This window comes from Leptonychotes weddellii, chromosome 3, assembly GCF_054177405.1.
Source record: "Leptonychotes weddellii isolate Sample4059 chromosome 3, ASM5417740v2, whole genome shotgun sequence".
Taxonomy (NCBI): Eukaryota; Metazoa; Chordata; class Mammalia; order Carnivora; family Phocidae; genus Leptonychotes; species Leptonychotes weddellii.
Genome location: NC_138371.1, coordinates 93,475,784 through 93,497,324, shown reverse-complemented (window position 1 = coordinate 93,497,324; position 21,541 = coordinate 93,475,784). Strand labels below are relative to the sequence as shown.

General features: G+C 36.6%; 1 protein-coding gene across 6 annotated transcripts in view; it reads right to left on the bottom strand.

Moving 5' to 3' along the window:
• Positions 1–21,541, bottom strand: part of EPB41L5 (erythrocyte membrane protein band 4.1 like 5) — a 143,066-nt gene that overhangs the window by 66,183 nt on the left and 55,342 nt on the right. For all 6 annotated transcript variants that reach the window (XM_031031283.2, XM_006736371.3, XM_031031284.2 and 3 more), the window contains 6 exons: positions 19,487–19,556; positions 14,484–14,653; positions 13,328–13,434; positions 12,059–12,086; positions 2,922–2,964; positions 2,405–2,520 (listed from right to left, as the gene is read on the bottom strand). In XM_031031283.2, the coding sequence (XP_030887143.1) occupies positions 2,405–2,520; positions 2,922–2,964; positions 12,059–12,086; positions 13,328–13,434; positions 14,484–14,653; positions 19,487–19,556 (534 nt within the window). The remainder of the gene's footprint in view (positions 1–2,404; positions 2,521–2,921; positions 2,965–12,058; positions 12,087–13,327; positions 13,435–14,483; positions 14,654–19,486; positions 19,557–21,541) is intronic.

Sequence of the window (21,541 nt, the reverse complement as noted above, 5' to 3'; positions counted from 1 at the left end):
GTTCAGAAAATCAAGGTTTTGCAACACAGCAAAAAGGGCAGCACATATTTAAGATAATTATAAAGAAAAAAAATCAACCCAATTATAAAAGATGTCTAAGGATAAATTTTTAAATACAGTATTTTTCTAACTCAACTAAAACATGAATCCTCATCTTTTTTTCCTTAAGGAAACTGAAATTAACTAAAAGGATTTTTCAGAACAAACCTGAATGCTTTTTTTACAATAAAATCATCATCTTTTCTTCAACAGATATATAATTTGTTCATCAGATCTATCCCATAAAATTCATGACTCTCAATATATGGTCTCTGAAAATTTAGGAAATTAAGTTAGGTTTATATTCTCCCTGATATATGCAAGATTTCGCAAATATTATTCAGTTTTGTTTTTGTTGTTGTTTATAAATGGTTTAATGGACGTAATACATAAATTGTTTCTCCAAAGGTGATACTCTAAATATCAGATAATTCTACATTATTGATAAACCAAATCATTCACTGAAATAATGGTGTCATTTAGAAGACATCACTGAGAGAAAGCTAAAGAACTGAACGTGAAGTAGGTTTAGATTAAAATGGTTAGAAGTTATCTACCTGATAATAGTCTGTTATTCTGCCCAATTGTTCAAACCTTGGGAGCATTTCCAAATTTTATTAACTTATCACTTTCTAAAGGAGGACTGTTTTATATTCATTTAAGAGCATTAATAACAATAAAAGCATGCAGAAACAAAAAGTGAAATATAGAATGCACTTTAAATTCAGGCTAGGGAATCCACTGGCTCCAAGACAGAACAGTTCTATATTCAGTTCCATGCCACTGCTGACACACACTGAGGCTCATCAGGTTTTCAGGATCACCATTTTACTCCATTTCCGCAAAGGAGGTCTCAGCAAAAGTATATAATGGAAGGACACATAGCTCCAAATTTTCCATTTTCCTTAAAATTAAATACTCTCAGATTCAGTATTGTCTCTTTTAAAGGCTGTGTCAAAGGAACTACGGAGTGCCTAATAAATCAAATTAAATAGATTTAAATATGTGCCCATTAAAATTATAAAACTCAATAAAGATTTAGTGTCATAATATAGTACGCAAACCCTCTCCCAGATTCTCATTCCATATTAATATAAAAGGTAAGCATGTACTAAGGGAGTTCTTTTATAGGTGAAGTCTGGTTTCCTTGCCAATAGGATTTGGTGGTAACATCAAGGCCATAAAACATAGCTGCTTACTGGAGCTGTGTTTTCAGTAAGAAACTGAAGAAACTCTTTAATGGCTTAAAAAAATAAAGACTAAAATTTGATATTTAGAAGCCTCACTGTTCATACTTTAAGTGTGTGCCCACATGCGCACACACACACAAAGTACCCCTCTACCACACTCTCAGGTAAAAGGAAAAGAAAAAAATGGTAAAGAAAAAAAATCCCTCAATCTTAGAAATTAATCAAGTTATTTGGAACTGAAGTAAAAATATGCCCAACCACGAAACAGCAAAGCATCTTGCAAGTTAGTTAAGCCAAAATAACAGTGAAAAACAATTTCATAGCAAAGACTGAAAATAATCACCAACCACTGTTGACCCACCACCATGAAGGAAGAACTGGTTGCACAGAAAGCTGACCAAAACCTTGAGATCACCACAGAAACTCATTAGATTTCAGGGACTAAACAAACTAAGAGCAAGAGAAAAAGAGAAAAATCCTATGAATTATCAAAGTTCATTTCATAGACACACAACTTGAACAGATGCAACCAACATGACCATTCAACCAAATAATTCCCTCCAAGCCACATACACTTATTTGGGAAATGATGAACCCTACTGATTACACTCCAATAAGCCACAAAGTATTCATATTTGTGTACTAATTATGAATGTTAAAAAAAAAAGACCCTGGAAATCTAAACAAAGTACCTTCTCTGTCATCAGATTATCTCTCCATCCCCCAAAAGCATTAAAATATTTTTTTTCGGTTATAATCTTGTTTCCCTTTTGGCTTATCTTCAGTTTTTAATGAAAAAACACATCCAAAGCACTAGCATTACGTTGTGTGGAATAACATATGATGAACTTATTTTCCTTATTGATCTGAAAAAAGGTTCTACTGACTAGCATTGAAGTCCTTTTCAACAGAGAACCACCCACCACTTCCAATCATGCTAACCAAAATAAGGAGAGATATCTGATTTCTTCAATTAAATAATTGCATTCCCTTCTTCATACATATCCTTTATTTTCCCAAACCCAGTATGACTGTTTAATAATATGTTTCTGTTCAGCTTACAAATATGAATAATTTGCTTTCAATCATATTTAAAGTCTTCTAAGATCGTGGTTGGGAATTTAGAATACCATTAAGCAAGCAACATTTTATTCCAGTTTAAAGAGTTAACAAACCATTTCCTGTCATGCTGGTCTAATCCAGGATTCCTTGGAAGATTCTCTATCTCTGCCAGCACAGGACCAGAGGGAACAGAAGGAATCCCAGGCAGAGTAGATCTCACACCCCAAGCCTGTGGATTATAAAATTATAAAAATCATCTATTTTGCCTAGATAAAAGATTTCTTCACCAATAAACAGAACATTAAAATGGAATACTATCAACAAACATAGTGCAAACAAATGCTTGAATGTTATGTACTACCTCAGAGATAGATAATAATCTAACTAAATATTAATATCTTATTCATTAAATAGGATTTACAGGAACAGAAAATGTTCTATAGAGCACCTATTCTATTTACAACATCTCAGATAATAACAGAGGGTTTCATTATCTACTTTACAGATTAAAAAAAAGAAAACGCACAAAACCGTCCCAAAGTTACACCACTATGAAAATACAATTAATAATACCACTATTTGTCATAATTAACTAGTGTTCTAGTGTTTAGAAGCTTAGTATGATCTCACCTGTTGGGAGCCGTTACTCTGAGTTGAAACATTATTGTGAACACTGTAATGGGGAAAAATATCTATTAAAAAAACCATATATAAAATTCGAGGGCTTCACATTGTAAGATTATACATACAGTAATAAAAGCAGTTTTATTTTTAAAGGCATTGTTTTGTTGCAAATAAAGAAAAAATTACTGTTGGAACCTAAAACTAAAATGTAAGATGCCCAGAAAACATTTGTTTTTATAGACAAATACTTGTTTTTCTATAATCTGCTCCTTTGAGATTTCCATATACCTGTATTTTGTGCTTTAAATGTGTAGTTCACTACTAATCTTGTTTATTCATTGGACAGTATCTGTCAAAGATGCAAAATGAAGAGCAGCACAAATGATACCTTAAATTCAAGGCATTGAGCACAAATATCCACATAAACTTATCTGTCACTTCTTTTTTTTTTTTTTTAAAGATTTTATTTATTTATTTGAGAGAGAGAATGAGAGACAGAGAGCACGAGAGGGAAGAGGGTCAAAGGGAGAAGCAGACCCCCTGCCGAGCAGGGAGCCCGATGCGGGACTCGATCCCGGGACTCCAGGATCATGACCTGAGCTGAAGGCAGTCGCTTAACCAACTGAGCCACCCAGGCGCCCCTATCTGTCACTTCTTTTGTATATTCCTACCCTCTCAAGATTTTCCACTGTCAGCAACAGCTCAACATTTTATAACTTAAAAGGCCTTAGTATAAACTTAAAGTCAGAAACCTCTCTGTATGCTTTCTACTCCAAATGATTTATAAGTATGTTTTTAAATTTTTAGTTTAGGCTGTATTCATTCCCCTCCTCCATCGCTTTCCCACAAAAAAGCACTTAAAAAACAATCTAAAACAAAATAATAAAAACAAACCTCAGGACAGCTGAGGAAAAAAGAATATTCAATGAAATAATTCAAAGATGACATATTATCACAACAAAATGATGGGAATAAAGAGTTTATGGACTTCAGTACATCAAAAACTAATGATGTAGTGTATGGTGATTAACATAATAAAAAACTACATCAAAAACTAATGATGCAATGTATAGTGATTAACATAACATAATAAAAAAAAAGTTTATGGACTTCAGAACTTCTAACATAAGCATACATGTATCCTGAGGTAAAAAATTCAACTAAGGTAACTGAAAATATGTTCAAAGTTTTATACATATATATAGACACACACACACACAATTCCTGGAAAGTGAGAAAATAATCTACAGATTTAATGAGAGCACTATGTTCCAGGAAAATGAGACAGGGAATTAAATTCATTCAATCCCTTACTGGATAAGGAAAGAATACTTAAGGTACCCCAAGGAGATTAAAAGGAAATCACTGCCAATATCTGGCTGGCACAGACCTCCTCATAGAAATATTCAAGAATATTATACCCAAGGACACCTGAGTGGCTCAATTGGTTAAGCATCTGCCTTCAACTCAGGTCATGATCCCAGGGTGCTGGGATCGAGTCCTGCATCAGGCTCCTTGCTCAGCAGGGAGTCTGCTTCTTCCTCTGCCTCTCCCCCTGCTTGTGCTCTCTCTCTCGGACAAATAATATTTCTTTAAAAAATAATAATATTATACCCAGCCAAGATGTCATTCTAGTAAAAGGGAACAGCCAGGGGTGCCTGGGTGGCTCAGTTGGTTAAGGATCTGCCTTCAGTTCAGGTCATGATCTCAGGGTCCTGGGATCAAACCCCATGTCAGGCTCCCTCCTCAGCTTGCTCTGTCTCACATAAATAAAATCTTTAAAAAAAAAAAACAGAAAAGAAAAGACAAAAGGAAATGGGCAAAGCTTCTCAAACCAAACTCTGAATACAGCATCTAGGAGCCTTTCTCAGAGGGGTGGGAGCAAAACAATCTGATGAAGGACAACCAATTAAGAAAGAACTCAAGAACGAAGAGGCTGGGGCGCCTGGGTGGCTCAGTCAGTTAAGTCAGGTCGGCTCAGGTCATGATCCCAGAGTGCTGGGATCGAGCCCCACCATCAGACTCCCTCCCTGAGTCTGCTTCTCCCTCTGACCCTCCCTGCCCACCCCCACTCATGCTCTCTCTCTCAAATAAATGAATAAAATCTTAAAAAAAAAAAAAAAAAATGAAGAGGTCTTGCTAAAGACTACGTGATGAGAAGTGAATCAATTTTATATCTTATTTTTTATTACCTACATCTTATCACAAGTTGAGTCACCAGAACTTGCAGTAGCATTGCCTGGATTCAAATCCAAGCTGTACCACTACCACTAGTTCTATTCTCTAAACCTCAGGTTCTTCATTTGCATGAAACTATTAGGAGGATTAAATGCATTAATATTAGCAAAACACAAAGAACAGTGATAAATAAAACTGACCAAAAAAAAAAAAACTGTAAAAAAAAAAATATTGGTTAGTGTATAACTGTTGTCAAGACATTTGCAAAGAATATACCTGTCAGGCATAATTTCTTTGGACTAATGCTGACGCTCCCAGAACACATTATGCTGGTTTAAGTAACCCATAATCCCAGATATTATGAAATCTCATCCAACCTGCTTGGCTGGATGATCCCCTTGGTTACTCTTTGAAGCTTTTCCTTTAACTGAGAATAACTCCAGCAAGTGATAAATAAAAGATGAATAGTAATATGAAAAAAAGTGCTTATAATATGTGATCTCAATGGGATCACAGCCCCGTTTTCAAATAATTTGAAATGTAGAAAGCACTATTTTCTCATAATTACACATTCTTTCACTTCCACTAACACAAAAGTAGGAATGAATACTTCTCATTACTGATCTAATCCAAGCTTCCCCTTTCAAAGGACCACCTGTAATAACTGACCCCTTTTGCTCTTATGCTCTCTGTATTCATCACTTCCTCCTCCGTTCCTTCTTTTTCCTCTCTTTTCCGTCTTCAAGATTCTGTCAGCTAAGCCTGTACAAAAAGTATTAATCACTGAAATGTGATCTATCCTTTAAAATGTCACCTCTTCTTAGGATACTTTATACTAGTCAAGACTCATAGGGAATAGTTAGGAAATAAAACAGTATAAGGAAAACCGCTGACATCAGCCACTTTAAAAACCTGTTACTCAAATAGGCACATTACAAGGTCAAGAAGCTTTTTAGGTCAAATAGCTGTGCTTTTTCAAACAGTACTGTATTCCCTGGTTCACTGGAGCAAAACTGTTCATGCAAACAGAACTACAAGGGCAAAAATGAAAGGGCATTCATGCCAGTCCAAACTCAGGTTCTCTCAAGCAGTGTTATGAAGAGTGGTAAATAACCTTCAGGAGAGCTGGGTCCCCCTCTACATTTCACATCTAAAAGTTTATTGTAAAAAATAATAACAATAAAGTATCATTGCTTAAATATCCCATTTCTGTTGTGCTTTCCAGAGCCAAATGCATTTTTTCCTTTTATTTTTTTTTTTATTAACATACAGTGTATTATTTGTTTCAGGGGTACAGGTCTGTGATTCATCAGTCTTACATAATTCACAGCGCTCACCATAGCACATACTCTTCCCAATGTCCATCACCCAGCCACCCCATCCCTCCCACCCCCCCTCCACTCCAGCAACCCTCAGTTTGTTTCCTGAGATTAAGAGTCTCTTATGGTTTGTCTCCCTCTCTGGTTTCATCTTGTTTCATTTTCCCTCCCTTCCCCTATGATCCTCTGCCTTGTTGCTCAAATTCCTCATATCAGTGAGATCATATGATACTTGTCTTTCTCTGACTGACTTATTTCACTTAGCATAATACCCTCTAGTCCCATCCACATAGTTGCAAATGGCAAGATTTCATTTTTTGATGGCTGTGTAATATTCCAGTGTGTGTGTGTGTGTGTGTGTGTGTGTGTGTACCACATCTTCTGTATCCATTCATCTGTTGATGGACATCTAGGCTCTTTCCATAGTTTGGTTATTGTGGACATTGCTGCTATAAACATCGGGGTGCATATGCCCTTTTGGATCACTACATTTGTATCTTTGGGGTAAATACCCAGTAGTGCAATTCCTGGGTCGTAGGGTAGCTCTATTTTCAACTTTTTGAGGAACCTCCATACTGTTTTCCAGAGTGGCTGCACCAGCTTGAATTCCCACCAACAGTGCAGGAGGGTTCCCCTTTCTCTGCATCCCCACCAACATCTGTCCTTTCCTGACTTGTTAACTTTAGCCATTCTGACTGGTGTGAGGTGGTATATCATTGAGGTTTTGATTTGAATTTCCCTGATGCCGAGTGATGTTGAGCACTTTTTCATGTGTCTGTGAGCCAAAAGCATTTTTCAAGCAAAGATAATAAAACTTAGTTATTAAAATTAAATTAATCTTAATTCTAAGAAAGAGACTATATAGTCATACTTAAGTTTTTGGTCAGAAATGTATATTTCCAAAAAAAAAATTTTTTTTTAAAGATTTTATTCATTTGTTTGAGACAGAGAGACAGAGAAAGAATGCACGCAAGAATGAGGCAGACACTTAACTGACTGAGCCACCCAGGCGCCCCTCAAAAAAATTGTAAAGGACAAATTCTTGCAAATAAAAACCTTAATTTTTCAACTACATATTATTGCTTGAATACTTTGTTTACATTTTGGTAAATTCACCAGGTTATCTTTCTTATTTTAAGCTCTAATATTCTGTCCCAGCCTCCCTTTCAGGTAAGCAAGATATAATCCATTAAACAAAAAACAAACAAAATAGTTTAAAAAGTACAGAATACCTCTAACATTTCTCCATCATTTTTCTTAAAAGCATAGCTTATAAATAACTACAATGAAAGTAAAAGTGTACAACTCAGGAAAGGCAGAAAACTTTGTTTTTTACCCAATTAAAAATTCACAATAGAGAGAATAGCTCACTTCCTCCGTACTCTATTCCTTATTTTTTAACAGCCTACTGACAGCTAAAGAAACTTCAGGAGAAGTGCTTTTGTGATGAATCACTAATCACAGCCCAACTTTAATGGTTTTCTAAGTGGGCAAAAAAAAAAGGGTATCTCAAGGAGAGGCTGACCATACTCACTCAGTACCCCAAATCAAACGATTTCTCCTTTTGAAGAAGCTCTAGTCATACATCTGCCATATAACAGTAGACAAATTCAAGAGTTAACTAGATTTGCAAGTATGTCCTGAATCTGATACTTCGACAGACATTCCAGGAAACTGACATATACCAACAGTTGAGAAGCATTATATGATACTATACATTGTAATATGTACTATTAAAATTAATGAGTCATCATCAAAAGTAGAATTTCTGGGGGTGCCTGGGAGGCTCAGTCGTTAAGCGTCTGCCTTCGGCTCAGGTCATGATCCCAGGGTCCTGGGATCTAGCCCCGCATCAGGCTCCCTGCTCAGCCCGGGGCCTGCTTCTCCCTCTCCCACTCCCCCTGCTTGTGTTCCCTCTCTAGCTGTCTCTCTGTCAAATAAATAATAAAGTCTTAAAAAAAAAAAAAAAAAAGGTAGAACTTCTGGAATGGTGGTTTGAGGACTCTCCCCAGTGAAACGAACATTTAGCTGGGGAAAATTATTAAAAAAAAAAAAAAAATCATTAAAAAGCATACATCAGGGGACGCCTGGGTGGCTCAGTCGGTTAAGTGTCTGCCTTCAGCTCAGGTCATGATCCCAGGGTCCTGGGATCGAGTCCCGCATCGGGCTCCCTGCTCCGCGGGGAGCCTGCTTCTCCCTCTGTCTCTGCCTCTCTCTATCTCTCATGAATAAATAAATAAAATCTTTAAAAAAAAAAAAAGCATACATCAGTGAATAAACATTTATTCAAGAAAATCTACTAAATCTCAGAGCTGAGTCTGGCATTTGAGTCACAATTTGCTCTCATTCCCTACTCCCCCAAGTTCAATGTGGTGAAAGCTTTACTCCACATGAGTATGGCCAAGAAGATGGAACACTCTCCAAGCAACCCACTTAAATCAGCTATTTTAAATATGTGCAGGAACTAAAAAACCAAATCTAAAGAAATAAGTATGGGAACACTGTCTCCACAAAAAGAAAATATCATTAAACAGAGAATTTATAGATAAGAATCAAATAGGGAAATTCTTAACTTGAAATGTACAATAACTGAAATATAAAATTAACTGAAAGCCCACAACAGGAGATTTGAGAAGGTGGAAGAATCAATGATTTGAAATGGGTCACCTGAAATTATCTAGTCTGAGTAACAGAAAGAAAAAGAATGAAGAAAAATGAACTCAGATACCTGTGGGACACCATCACATGTAACAAGAGGCATGTAATGGGAGTCCCAGAAGGAGAGGTGAGAAAGGAAAAGAGAGATCATTTGAAGAAATAATGGCTGAGAACTTCCCAAATTTGATAAAAGTAATATACCATGGAAAAGCAACCAGAATAAAAATGGACTGCCAAACAAAAAAGACTTCAAAACAAAAAAAATTACTAGAGAAAAAGAGTGACATTTCATCATAATAAAAGAACCAAACAATTATAAAGATATCTGCACTTAACAGAAAGCCCCAAAATATATGAAACAAAAACTGAAAGAATTAAAGGGAGAAACAGACAACTAAGTGACAATAACTGGGAGACTTCAAAACCTAACTCTTAATAATGGATAACTCAGGGCGCCTGGGTGGCTCAGTTGGTTGAGCGACTGCCTTCGGCTCAGGTCATGATCCTGGAGTCCCAGGATCGAGTCCCGCATCGGGCTCCCTGCTCGGCGGGGAGTCTGCTTCTCCCTCTGACCCTCCCCCCTCTCATGTGCTCTCTCTCTCTCATTCTCTCTCTCAAATAAATAAATAAAATCTTAAAAAAAAAAAAAAATAATGGATAACTCAGCAAAAGGTCAATAATGAAAGAGAAGTCCTGAGCAGTATAAAACCAAGTAGGTCTAACAGACATTTAAAGAACATTACACTCAAAAACAGAATATACACATTCTTCTCAAGTGCGTTTAGACCATTTTCTGAGATAAATCTTATGTTAAGCTATAAAAAAGTTTCAATAAATTTATAAGGATCAACATCATATGAAGTATGTCCTCTAACCATGTAGAGTAAAAGTACGAAAAAATAACAAAGGAAAATTTAAAATATTCACAAATGTGTGGAAATCAAGGAGCACACTCCCAAGTAACCAAAGGGTCAAGGAAGAAATCAAGAGAAACTGGAAAATAATTTGGGATAAATAAAAATGAAAATAAAACACACCAAACATGGAATGTGATTAAAGCAGTGGTTGGAGGAAAATCTATAGCAATAAATGTTTTATATTAAAAAAGAATTGGGGGCACCTGGGTGGCTCAGTCGGTTAAACATCTGCCTTTGGCTCAGGTCATGATCTTAGGGTCCTGGGATCAAGCCCTGCATCAGGCACCCTGCTCAGCGGGGGAGTCTGCTTCTCCCTCTCCCTCTGCCTCCTCCCCCCTGCTCATGCTCTAATAAATAAATAAAATCTTAAAAAAAAAAAAAAAAAGAATGGGGCACCTGGGTGGCTCAGTCAGCTAAGTGCCCAACTCTTGATTTCGGCTCAGGTCATGATGTCAGGGTCGTGAGATCGAGCCTTGCATCGGGCTCCATGCTCAGCACAGAGTCTGCCTGTCCCTAACCCTAGTCCCCTGCCGCACCCCCCCCCACTACAACACACTCTCTCTCTCTCTCAAATAAATAATTTAGAAAAAAAAAAATAATAAAGATCTCAAATAAATAACCTAATTTCCCACATTAAGACACCAGAAAAAGAAAAGCAAACTAAACCTAAAGCAAGTATAAGAAATGAAATAATGTATCACAGGCAGCCGGCTGGCTCAGTGGGTAGAGCATGCAACTCTTGATCTTGGCGTCATGGGTTCAAGCCCCATGTTGGGCGTGAAGCCTACTTAAAATTTAAAAATTAAAAAAAAAGAAAGAAAGAATATATCAGAGCAAAAATTAATAAACTTGAAAAACAGACAAGAATCAGTGAAACCAAAAGCGGGTTTTCTGAAAAGGCCCACAAAATGGGCTAATCTTTACCTCAGTTGACCAAGGAGGGGGAAAAACCCTCAAATTACTAAAATTAGAAATGAATGAGGGAACATCACTACTACCCTTACAGAAATAAAAAGGAAAAGGAAGTAAACATGAACAACTGCATGCCACCAATTAGGTAACTTAGATGAAATGGACAAATTTCAGAAAGACAGAAACTGAGTCAAAATGAAAAATAAAATCTGAATGGATCTGTAACAAGAGACTGAAGTAGGAATTTTAAAACTTTACACAACGAGAAAGTCCAGGCAAGATGGGCTTTATAATGGTGAATTCTACCATACGTTTAAAGAAGAATGCCAATTCTTTTATAAATTCTTCCCCCTGCCACCCCCAAACAGAAAGGAAACATTTTCAACTCATTCTGTAAAGCCAGAATTATCCTGATACCGAAATCAGATGCAGAATTACAGGAAAACTATAGACCAGTGTCTTCAACAAATACACACATACAGGGGCGCCTGGGTGGCTCAGTCAGTTAAACAGCTGCCTTCGGTTCAGGTCATGATCCCAGTGTCCTGGGATCAAGCCCCGCATCAGGCTCCCTGCTCAGCGGGAAGCCTGCTTCTCCCTCTCCCTCTGCCTGCCACTCCCCCTGCTTGTGCTCTCTCTCTCTCCCTCTGTCAAAATAGATTAAAAAAAAAAAAAAAACTTAAAAAAAATAATATATATATACACACACATACAAATCCATAACAAAATGCTAGCGAACCAAATCCAGCAACATATGATATAAAGAATTATACACCATGACCAAGTGGGGATTATCCCAGGAATAAAATTAATTGCTTATCTGCAAATAAACCTTTGTTCTTTGAGCTCCTTGTGCATAAGAACCCTAATTTATTCATCTTTATATCCTCGGTGACAGGCCAATAACAAATGTATGTCATTCTCATTATAAATAACACATCCATCCCCACCCCTGCCTTTATTTCTTTAAACTGCTTTATTTTTCTTTGTGTCAATTTTATCTGGAATTATGTATATTTTTGTTCCCTGCTACAGTCCCAATGCTCAGGGAAACTTAACACGTTGACAAGTCTTCAACAAATATTTGTTTAATTAATGACAGCAACTACATAAATGCTAAATTCTAAATTCTGTTCCTAAATTGTAAGTCATTACTCACCTGAGTTCTTCAGGTTTTGCTGTACTTGCTGACAGAGGAAAAAAAAGAAAATGTCCCATTAGTTTCCGCTTACATGGTAAACTGCTTAACTATTCATAAAGTAAATCTAGGGAGTTTTTAAGCCATATTTCCCAATTATAGATTCAAAAACCGTCATTTCACAAAATGTTCTAGGATTCACATCATTAAAATCAATAATGACAATTACTTCCATTTTTAAAACAAGCAATAAAATAACATCTTTTAAAACAGAACCACCTGCAAGCCTCCTAGAGTGAGGTGACAATAAAACACTGTCAGTGGAAAATAAGAGGTAACTCAGGGTTTCAAATCACCACGAACTAAAATGGTCTCATTAAAAGCTATGTATTCTTTAATTTATAGTAATACCAAACAAAAATTATGAATATAAATGAGTTTTTTATGCCAAACATCAGGTCACGGCAGATGTTTCTGGACAACTGGGATGACCCTAGTCAGACATACTAAAAACTCAACCTGTACTTTAATACTAACTCAGATTCAAAACCAACCATAACTTTTAGTTTCTCAAGTAAATCATGCTTTTTATTACATGAAGTTAAATATATATTGATGTTTAAATTTAAACACTATTTTAAAGAATCCTAATATTATAATACTATATGAAATAATTTTTACTTAAAATTTATTCATCCTATACCAATGTTTTTTTTTTTAAGTTCTTAAGGGCATTTAGGAGATTATTATTAATGAAATCTGGAAGTCGAAAAAAGAAGGGAAAGTGTTACTCTACAGAACTAAAATAGTTAATATGAACAAAAACCGAACACAAACTCAAAATAGTACCTGAATTGGGATTAACATAAAGTTTAATCTCAACAACAATACAGGCAATTTTTCTTTCTATTTTTTCTTTTTTTAAAAAAGGATTTTATTTATTTATTTATTTGAGAGAGAGAGAGAGATCACGAGCAGGGGGTAGGGGTGGAGGGAGAAGCCGACTCCCCGCTAAGCAGGGAGCCTGATGCAGGACTCAAACCCAGGACCCTGAGATCATGACCCGAGCTGAAGGCAGACGCTTAACCCGAGCTGAAGGCAGATGACTGAGCCACCCAGGCACCCCCTTCTATTTTCTTATATTGATTGTGTCATAACCAAAGTTATTAAGGGTACTTCAGTTGACTGGAATTAACTTAAGGTTGAGATAACTTCCTTTCAAGTAAACATTTCCAGCACATGATGGACTATCAAGGAAGAATAGTCTTTTGAAACAAGGTTGCATCTCACCTTTCATTTGTAGAGTTCGTCTAGAGTATCGTTTGCTGGGTCTTCTTTCAAAGGATGTTGATCTTCTTGGTTTATTGGTTTTTGTGGTCTGATATTCAGTTTTTCCACTAAAATAAATGAGGCATATTAAGAGGAGTAAGAGAATTTGAGGCTACAGTAATCAGATACCTATGAGAGAAAGTCTACATTAAGTTAGTCCTTAAACGAACCATCCTGAGCTTCATCCTGAAGTAACTACTACTAATAGCCTTGATGTCTCTCTTTACCACATCATTTTTCTACTCTTTAGGCTTGTGTGAAATATGCAACATGAAAATTATATTGTTTTTTCCTAAGCATGCATGTGCCTAGGAACGTATTGAATAACTTTGGAATATCTGTATCTTATGCAACTCCTTTCCTCTCCCCATTCACTCACCTCATGCAGTTTGCTATTAACTCAAGATTTTGTTATTTTTTTCTAATTGTGATACACTTTTCAGAAACTTCCCAGAAATATTTAAAACTATTTTCCCACTCTCTTTGATTTTCATTCAAATTTTCTTAAGAAATGCCTCCTCACTTTTAACATAGGTAGAACAGAAGCTCTACTTTCATGAATTCCACACAATCAACTTGCCACAATATTGATTATTATCCATTTGTTTTTTAAATCACAGTGACTCTCGGGGCATGTTGAAAACTCATAATCAATAATCTACTCTCAGGTAAACCAAAACATTTTTAACTTATGACCAACACACAAGGAGTCCATAAAAATAACGTAACTTCAGGTTTATAAAGGACCAGAAATGTTACCCAGGATTAATTTTCCTCTCAGTGCAGAACAAATACCCTTTTTCTATATGGCAGTCAGCTATTGCATGAAGACTCCTTAAAGCTCTTGTTATATGAATTTAATCTGGGGGTTAATCTATAAAGTAAATGTTAAGAGGAATATAAAATCCGTGATACCAGTATAATGCTTTCCTGTCTATTCAGGAAATTACAACCAATAACAATACCACTTTGTCTTTTATTTTGGTCAGTGAAAACACTGGCAAACCACTTTGTTTCTCTATGCCTTGGTTTCTACATCTGTAAAATGAGAAGTTGGCCTAAACTTCTTGGCTTTATGAAAGAACATAAGATATAGCAAGCAGCTATTGACATTCACCTATATCTAAATCGTGATCCTAGTCGAATAAATCCCGATCGATGAGAATTCTTTTGGACCGGGCCTCGGAGACGAAAGAATGCATGATGTTCCACAGCACATTTCCATAAATGTTTGCATGCTTTTGGATGATCCAATCGAAAGACAAATGTATGTTCCTGCTCTTTGCCCTGAAAAAGAAAAGGATGTAAAGACAGGTAATTATTAGGTCCAACAGTTCTGCCCCTTGTAACTCAGCTACAAATACAACCACAGCAATACCAAGAACCAAATAATAAAGCATCTAGTTTGCTCCCTGAAACTCACTCTCTCTAGCTACCTACGTAAAAAGGCAGAGTTGAAATCAAGCTGTCCACTTTCACAGCCAATATAAAATTATTCCTAAAAGGGTCCTCCCTACTTAAGTGGTCTCATTTCTCAGAGAAACAAAAACTGAGGCTTTGGGATATATATTTATAATGTAAAGGATCATACAAGATCTGGCAATATATAGCAATAAACTTAAAAATGTGCACATTCCTCGTCACAGTAACCATACTCGCAGGAATCTAATGATAATAATTAACATCACAGGCATTTTTCTAAGGATTTCATATGGATTAATTCAATGAGCAGATACTATCATTAGCACCATTTCACAGATAAGGAAACTGAAGCTCAAGAAATAAAGCCCAAGGTCACAAAGAGGAAACCAGAATTTGAACCTAACTATTTGTCCTCCAGAACCTGTTTGTAACAACTAAGCTTTACCATCTCTCTAAGGTAAAAGATTTTAACACCAAAATTTATACCTATATATTTTCTTCACAATCTCATTTATAATAGTAAAAATTGGCATAAAACCCGAAATGTCCAAGAGAAATTATCAAATAAATAACATCTTTTAAAACTATACAAAAAGATAAATGAATAAAAGATGAATGTACTATTGTTTATTCATATTACAGAATATGTAAGTTAAAATGAATGAACCGGTCTACATGGCTACACCTGTTTAGGTGAAATAAGGAAACTGCAAAAATAAATATATATATATATATATATGATTTATGTAAATTTTCAAAACAATTCCACCATGTATTATGATGTATTTATATTTGGAAAAAGAAAGTATGAGAATGATACCCTCCAAGAATGATGGCCAGCTACAGGAAAGAAAGGGACAAACTAGAGGGTTAGACCTCAGCTATACTGAATAAACTGTTATTAATTTACCTATTTCTAAGAGATAAGTCTGAAGCAGCAATGACGAAAGTGTTAATCTAGATGAGTGACATGGATATTACATTTATGATATTTTTTGTACTTTCCAGTATACTTTCAATATAAGTTAAACTATTCTGTCATTTTAAAATATTACATAAACTCTATATGTAGTTTCCTCATGACTCTGATATAGGCAAAGATTCTTAAATTTTAAGACTCAGAAAGTACCGACCACAATGGAAAAAATTTATGAATTCTATTACTTTAAAATTAAGATGCTCTACCCAAAACATACTATTAAGGGAATCAAAAGGCAAGCCAAGCAGAAGCTACTTACAACACATATGTCTGCAAAGAACTGATGTTCAGAATATATAAAGAACTTCAAGGAGGAAAAAAGCACATGACCCAACAGAAAAATGAGCAAAAGACGTGAACAAGCATAAAAGAGAATACCCAAATATTCAATAAATATATAAATAAGTGCTGAACAAATAATCATCAGGGGAATGCACATGAAAACCACAAAATCATTCTACCACCAGAATGGCTAACATGAAAAAAGAGAGTATCAAACATTAGCAAAAAAAAGAACAAATGGAACTCTCTTATACTGCAGGTGAGAATGTTAACTTGTATAAACACTTTGAAAACAGTTTGGTAGTATCCACAAAAGCCAAACACATGCATATCCTAGTCTTAGCAGCACTCCTAAGTGACGAAAACTAACAACTCAAATGTCCATCAACAGCAGGATGGATAAATAAGTGTGGTCTAGGGGCACCTGGGTGGCTCAGTCGTTAAGCGTCTGCCTTCGGCTCAGGCCATGATCCCAGGGTCCTGGGATTGAGTCCCACATCGGGCTCCCTGCTCCGCGGGAGGCCTGCTTCCCCCTCTCCCACTCCCCCTGCTTGTGTTCCCTCTCTCGCTATCTGTCAAATAAATAAATAAAATCTTTAAAAAAAAAAAAAAGTGTGGTCTATACATAAAATGGAATACTATATAACAGTAAGAATGAGCCAATTATAGCAACCTGCTACAAGAGGGCTGTGGCTCACAAATGCATTGTTTAAATACATAAGTCAGACACAAAGGGAATAGTCAGGTTTCATTTAGATAAAGTTCAAAATATAAACAAAAACCAATGTATGGTGTTAAAGTCAGGAGAACAGTTGTTACCCTTGGAGGCCTGTACCTGGTGGGAGGCACAAAAGAGAGCATATCATTCTGCCAGTGTTCTATTTTTTTCTCCATCTGGGTGCTGGCCATACAGGTGTTTGTGAAAATCCAACAAGCTGCACACTTGTTTTTGTATGTTACACTTCAATAAAACTTACCAACAAAAAATACACACAGAAAAAAACATGGGAAAGCGTATAACCTCAAAGCAGGAAAAATCCTTGAAAGACTGCCTTGAAAGATTGATAAATTTGCCTATTTAAAATTTTTTTGTGGTGCCTGGGTGGCTCAGTCATTAAGGCTCTGCCTTTGGCTCAGGTCATGATCCCAGGGTCCTGGGATCGAGCCCCACATTGGGCTCCCTGCTCAGTGGGAAGCCTGCTTCTCCCTCTCCCACTCCCCCTGCTTGTGTTCCCTCTCGCTATGTCTCTGTCAAAAAAATAAATAAAATCTTTAAAAAAAATAAATGTTTTTTAAGTACATGGCAAAAATCATAATAAGGAATGTTAAAAGACAAACAACTATTAGATAAAATATTTACAGTTTCTATGACAAAGGGTAAAACCAGTAAGAAAAAGGCCAAATGACAAAATGTGCAAAGGATATGTATGAATAAAGAGTTTGGAGAAAAGGAAATACAAAGAACTCAAATGTATGAAAAGTTGTTCAATATCACTCATAATAACAGCAATAAAAATCAAACCTACAATGAAATTCCATTCTTCACCTTCCAGATAAAAATGTGACAACTTACTCTGAGGAAAGAGGTTTCATCTTTGATAGGATCTCTGTACCCAGGACAAATGCACATTTGAACCAGCAAATCCGCCTGCAGGAAATTATCCTACAGACACTTGCCAATGTACAAATTCATGCATATGTAGTGAATGTTAACTGAGAATTTATTAAATAAATTAGGGTACACCCATACAGTAGAAACTATGCAGTTTAGTTTGTTTTTTAAACAAGAACAAAGAAGCATTCTAGGGCGCCTGGGTGGCTCAGTCGTTAAGCGTCTGCCTTCGGCTCAGGTCATGATCCCAGGATCCTGGGATCGAGTCCCACATCGGGCTTCCTGCTCAGCGGGAAGCCTGCTTCTCCCTCTCCCACCCCCCTGGCTTGTGTTCCCTCTCTCACTGTCAAATAAATAAAATCTTAAAAAAAAAAACAGCATTCTATATAGTCATATGGAAGATTCCAGAAGTTATAATGTGAAGTTTAAAAAGAATTAGTACAGAACAGTCTAAAGGCATAGTAACTTCTGTATAAAAAAGAATTGATATACACATTTGCGTGTGTGTGTGTATGCGTGTATAAAATACCTTCAAAAAGAGATCCAAAAGGCTAATACTATGTAAGATCAAATCTAAAATGCCACTGATGGTAAGATGCACAATTATCTTATGGCCCAAATGAGAACAAGTGTCACCAATTATGACCATATTTCCTTATCACATAGAATTATATTTTATTCTTCTTGAGGACTGCCTTTAGGTTTAGAGACAAATATCACTGAATCACACAATGCTTACATAAAAAGGAAAATATCTGTAAAATAAGTTTTTAGATATGAAATCTGCCTCTTCTGAGTCATTGTCAATTCATTTGTTGATAATATAATGATCATCCTCTGTACCATCAATAGATTTCCTTTTAAAATGCTCTATTGCCTCTTTGATTTCCTTCTAAGCTGTGTGACGGGGCAATCCTTTGCATATATCTTGGTGATAAAACTTGAAACTTGGGCACCTGAGTGGCTCAGTCGTTAAGCGTCTGCCTTCGGCTCAGGTCATGATCCCAGGGTCCTGGGATTGAGTCCCACATCGGGCTCCTTGCTCGGCAAGAAGCCTGCTTCTCCCTCTCCCACTCCCCCTGCTTGTGTTCCTGCTCTCGCTATCTCTCTCTCTGTCAAATAAATAAATAAAATCTTTAATAAAAAAAAAAAAAGAAAGAAAACTTGAAACTTGCATAATTACTGTTTTAATTTTCAGAATCTTCTTTTAGGTTCTCTGTTAAGTAGTCCTTCTCACACACCATGTGCATCCAAGTCTTTTTGACATTTGCCCAACTTGCTTTTATCTACATCCATCTACATGAATATATGTTTTTCAATTTATTTCTTTGCATGCAATAAAGTTACTTTTATTTATTCATAATTCTGCGAGTTCTGACAAATGCATGGAGTCTAGCAACTACCACCAAAATCAGGTTACAGAATAGTTCTCTCATGCCTCCAAATTCTCTATGCTGTTCCTTTGTAGGCAGGCCTCCCCATTCTCCCTAATCCCAAACAATCAGTGATTTGTTCTATTACTACAGGTCTGCCCTTCCCAGATCGTCATATAAATGAAACCATACAAGTCATTATCTTCTGAGTCTGGCTTCTTTCACCTAGCATAATGCATTTGAGATATCCATCCATGTTGTGGGTATCAATTAGGAGCTAGAGTTAACAACAACAACAAAAAAAGTAATCCTTAATTTAGAAGGCTTTACTAAAGATTATTAGACTTGAGTTACCACATAACATCATCATTGTTTAAAAAGTAATGCATCTTTGTCTCTCTCAAATAAATAAAATCTTAAAAAAAAAAAAAAAAGTAATGCAAAGTTCCTACCTGATCATCATCTTCTACAACCACCAGGGTTAATTTATTCTTCTTAAAATCCAATCTGGTTATCTTGGGCCTATAACAATATCAGAATAAAAGCCAGATTTCAAGTAAATGTCCTCTAAATTAAAAGAAAATGTTTGTTGTTACTTCTAGCATATTAATCATCTAACTGCTGAAATGAAAACTGGTAAGAGGATAGACATAACCTGTACTGCCCACCAACAAAGCCTCTAATCTAAAAAATATTTAGGATAACAGAAAAAAACATTTCAAAAGCAGTATCTCTAATAAAACCAATGCTGCACATATATCAGACATTAAAAATGTTAAGAAAAAAAGAAAATGAGGAAATCCATACATATATTTTATAGGCTGCCAGCTATGGTACAAGAGATTCTCAAGGCCTAGTGTAAAGCACGAACATAAGAACTAGATATAGAAAAGACTATAGAGCTTTGTTAAAAGGCATAAAGGAAAACAAATTCTTGATTAGGGCCTTCAACTCTATTTTCTGTATCAATTTTGGTTTGAGAAGTACATCTATAATCTTATAAAAAAAAAATTTTTAGGGCGCCTGGGTGGCTCAGTTGGTTAAGCGACTGCCTTCGGCTCAGGTCATGATCCTGGAGTCCCGGGATCGAGTCCCGCATCGGGCTCCCTGCTCGGCAGGGAGTCTGCTTCTCCCTCTGACCCTCCTCCCTCTCATGCTCTCTGTCTCTCATTCTCTCTGTCTCAGATAAATAAATAAAATCTTTAAAAAAAAAAAAAAATTTTTAAACCTCACTTTATAGCCCCTTTTCCAACTCTATCTCCCACCTGTACTGAAATCCTCAACAACCTACCACATGTGAACTCTGTACTTTTATAAACTGTGAATGTCAAAACAACACAACTCTCATTCTAATTTTCTTTTTTTTTTTAAAGACCTTATTCATTTATTTGAGAGAGAGAATGAGATAGAGCATGAGAGGGGGGAGGGTCAGAGGGAGAAGCAGGCTCCCCGCCGAGCAGGGAGCCCGATGCGGGACTTGATCCTGGGACTCCAGGATCATGACCTGAGCCGAAGGCAGTCGCTTAACCAACTGAGCCACCCAGGCGCCCCCTCATTCTAATTTTCAAATATAATCTATATAAAAGATATAAATTGTAGGGGCGCCTGGGTGGCTCAGTCATTGGGTGTCTGCCTTCAGCTCAGGTCATGATCCCAGGGTCCTGGGATCGAGCCCCGCATTGGGCTCCCTGCCCTGCGGGAGGCCTGCTTCTCCCTCTCCCACTCTCCTGCTTGTGTTCCCTCTCTCGCTGTGTCTCTCTTTGTCAAATAAAGTCTTTAAAAATTATATATATGTATATAATTGTAAGACATAACTTGTTTACAAGAGTTGTACTAAAACAATAAGTTAAGTATAACAGGTAGAGGAGGAGGGGAAGAGCTAGCACTTATTTAAGTGTAACAAATACTTACATAATGCCTATGAAGTGTCAGGTACTCCTGTTAAGTGTTTTACATGTATTAATTCAAAAGATTCTCACAACAACCTTAAAAGAGGTGGTACAAAAGATGCTTTCTTTATCTCACCACCTACAGCATTCTCTGGCCATGAAGTGTGTTCCATCTGCCCACAGGGCAAGCTATAAGTGTCAGAGAATTAACACTCAAGGACTGGGTAAATAAATACCCCAGAGCTCCTTCACCTATAGAGGGACAATTATGAAGGTGTTCCACTGAAGTTTCTCAGAAAGTCCCTAGCAGAGACACCTGTTTTCAAAAATAAATGAAATATTATCTTCAACTTTTTGAGGGAAAATAATCTTCAACCCAAAATTCTATTCTCAGCCCAATTATCAAGAAAGCATAAGAGAAGGGGCGCCTGGGTGGCTCAGTCGGTTAAGCGTCTGCCTTCGGCTCAGGTCATGATCCCAGGGTCCTGGGATCGAGCCCCGCATCGGGCTCCCTGCTCCGCGGGAAGCCTGCTTCTCCCTCTCCCACTCCCCCTACTTGTGTTCCCTCTCTCGCTGTGTCTCTCTCTGTCAAATAAATAAATAAAATCTTTAAAAAAA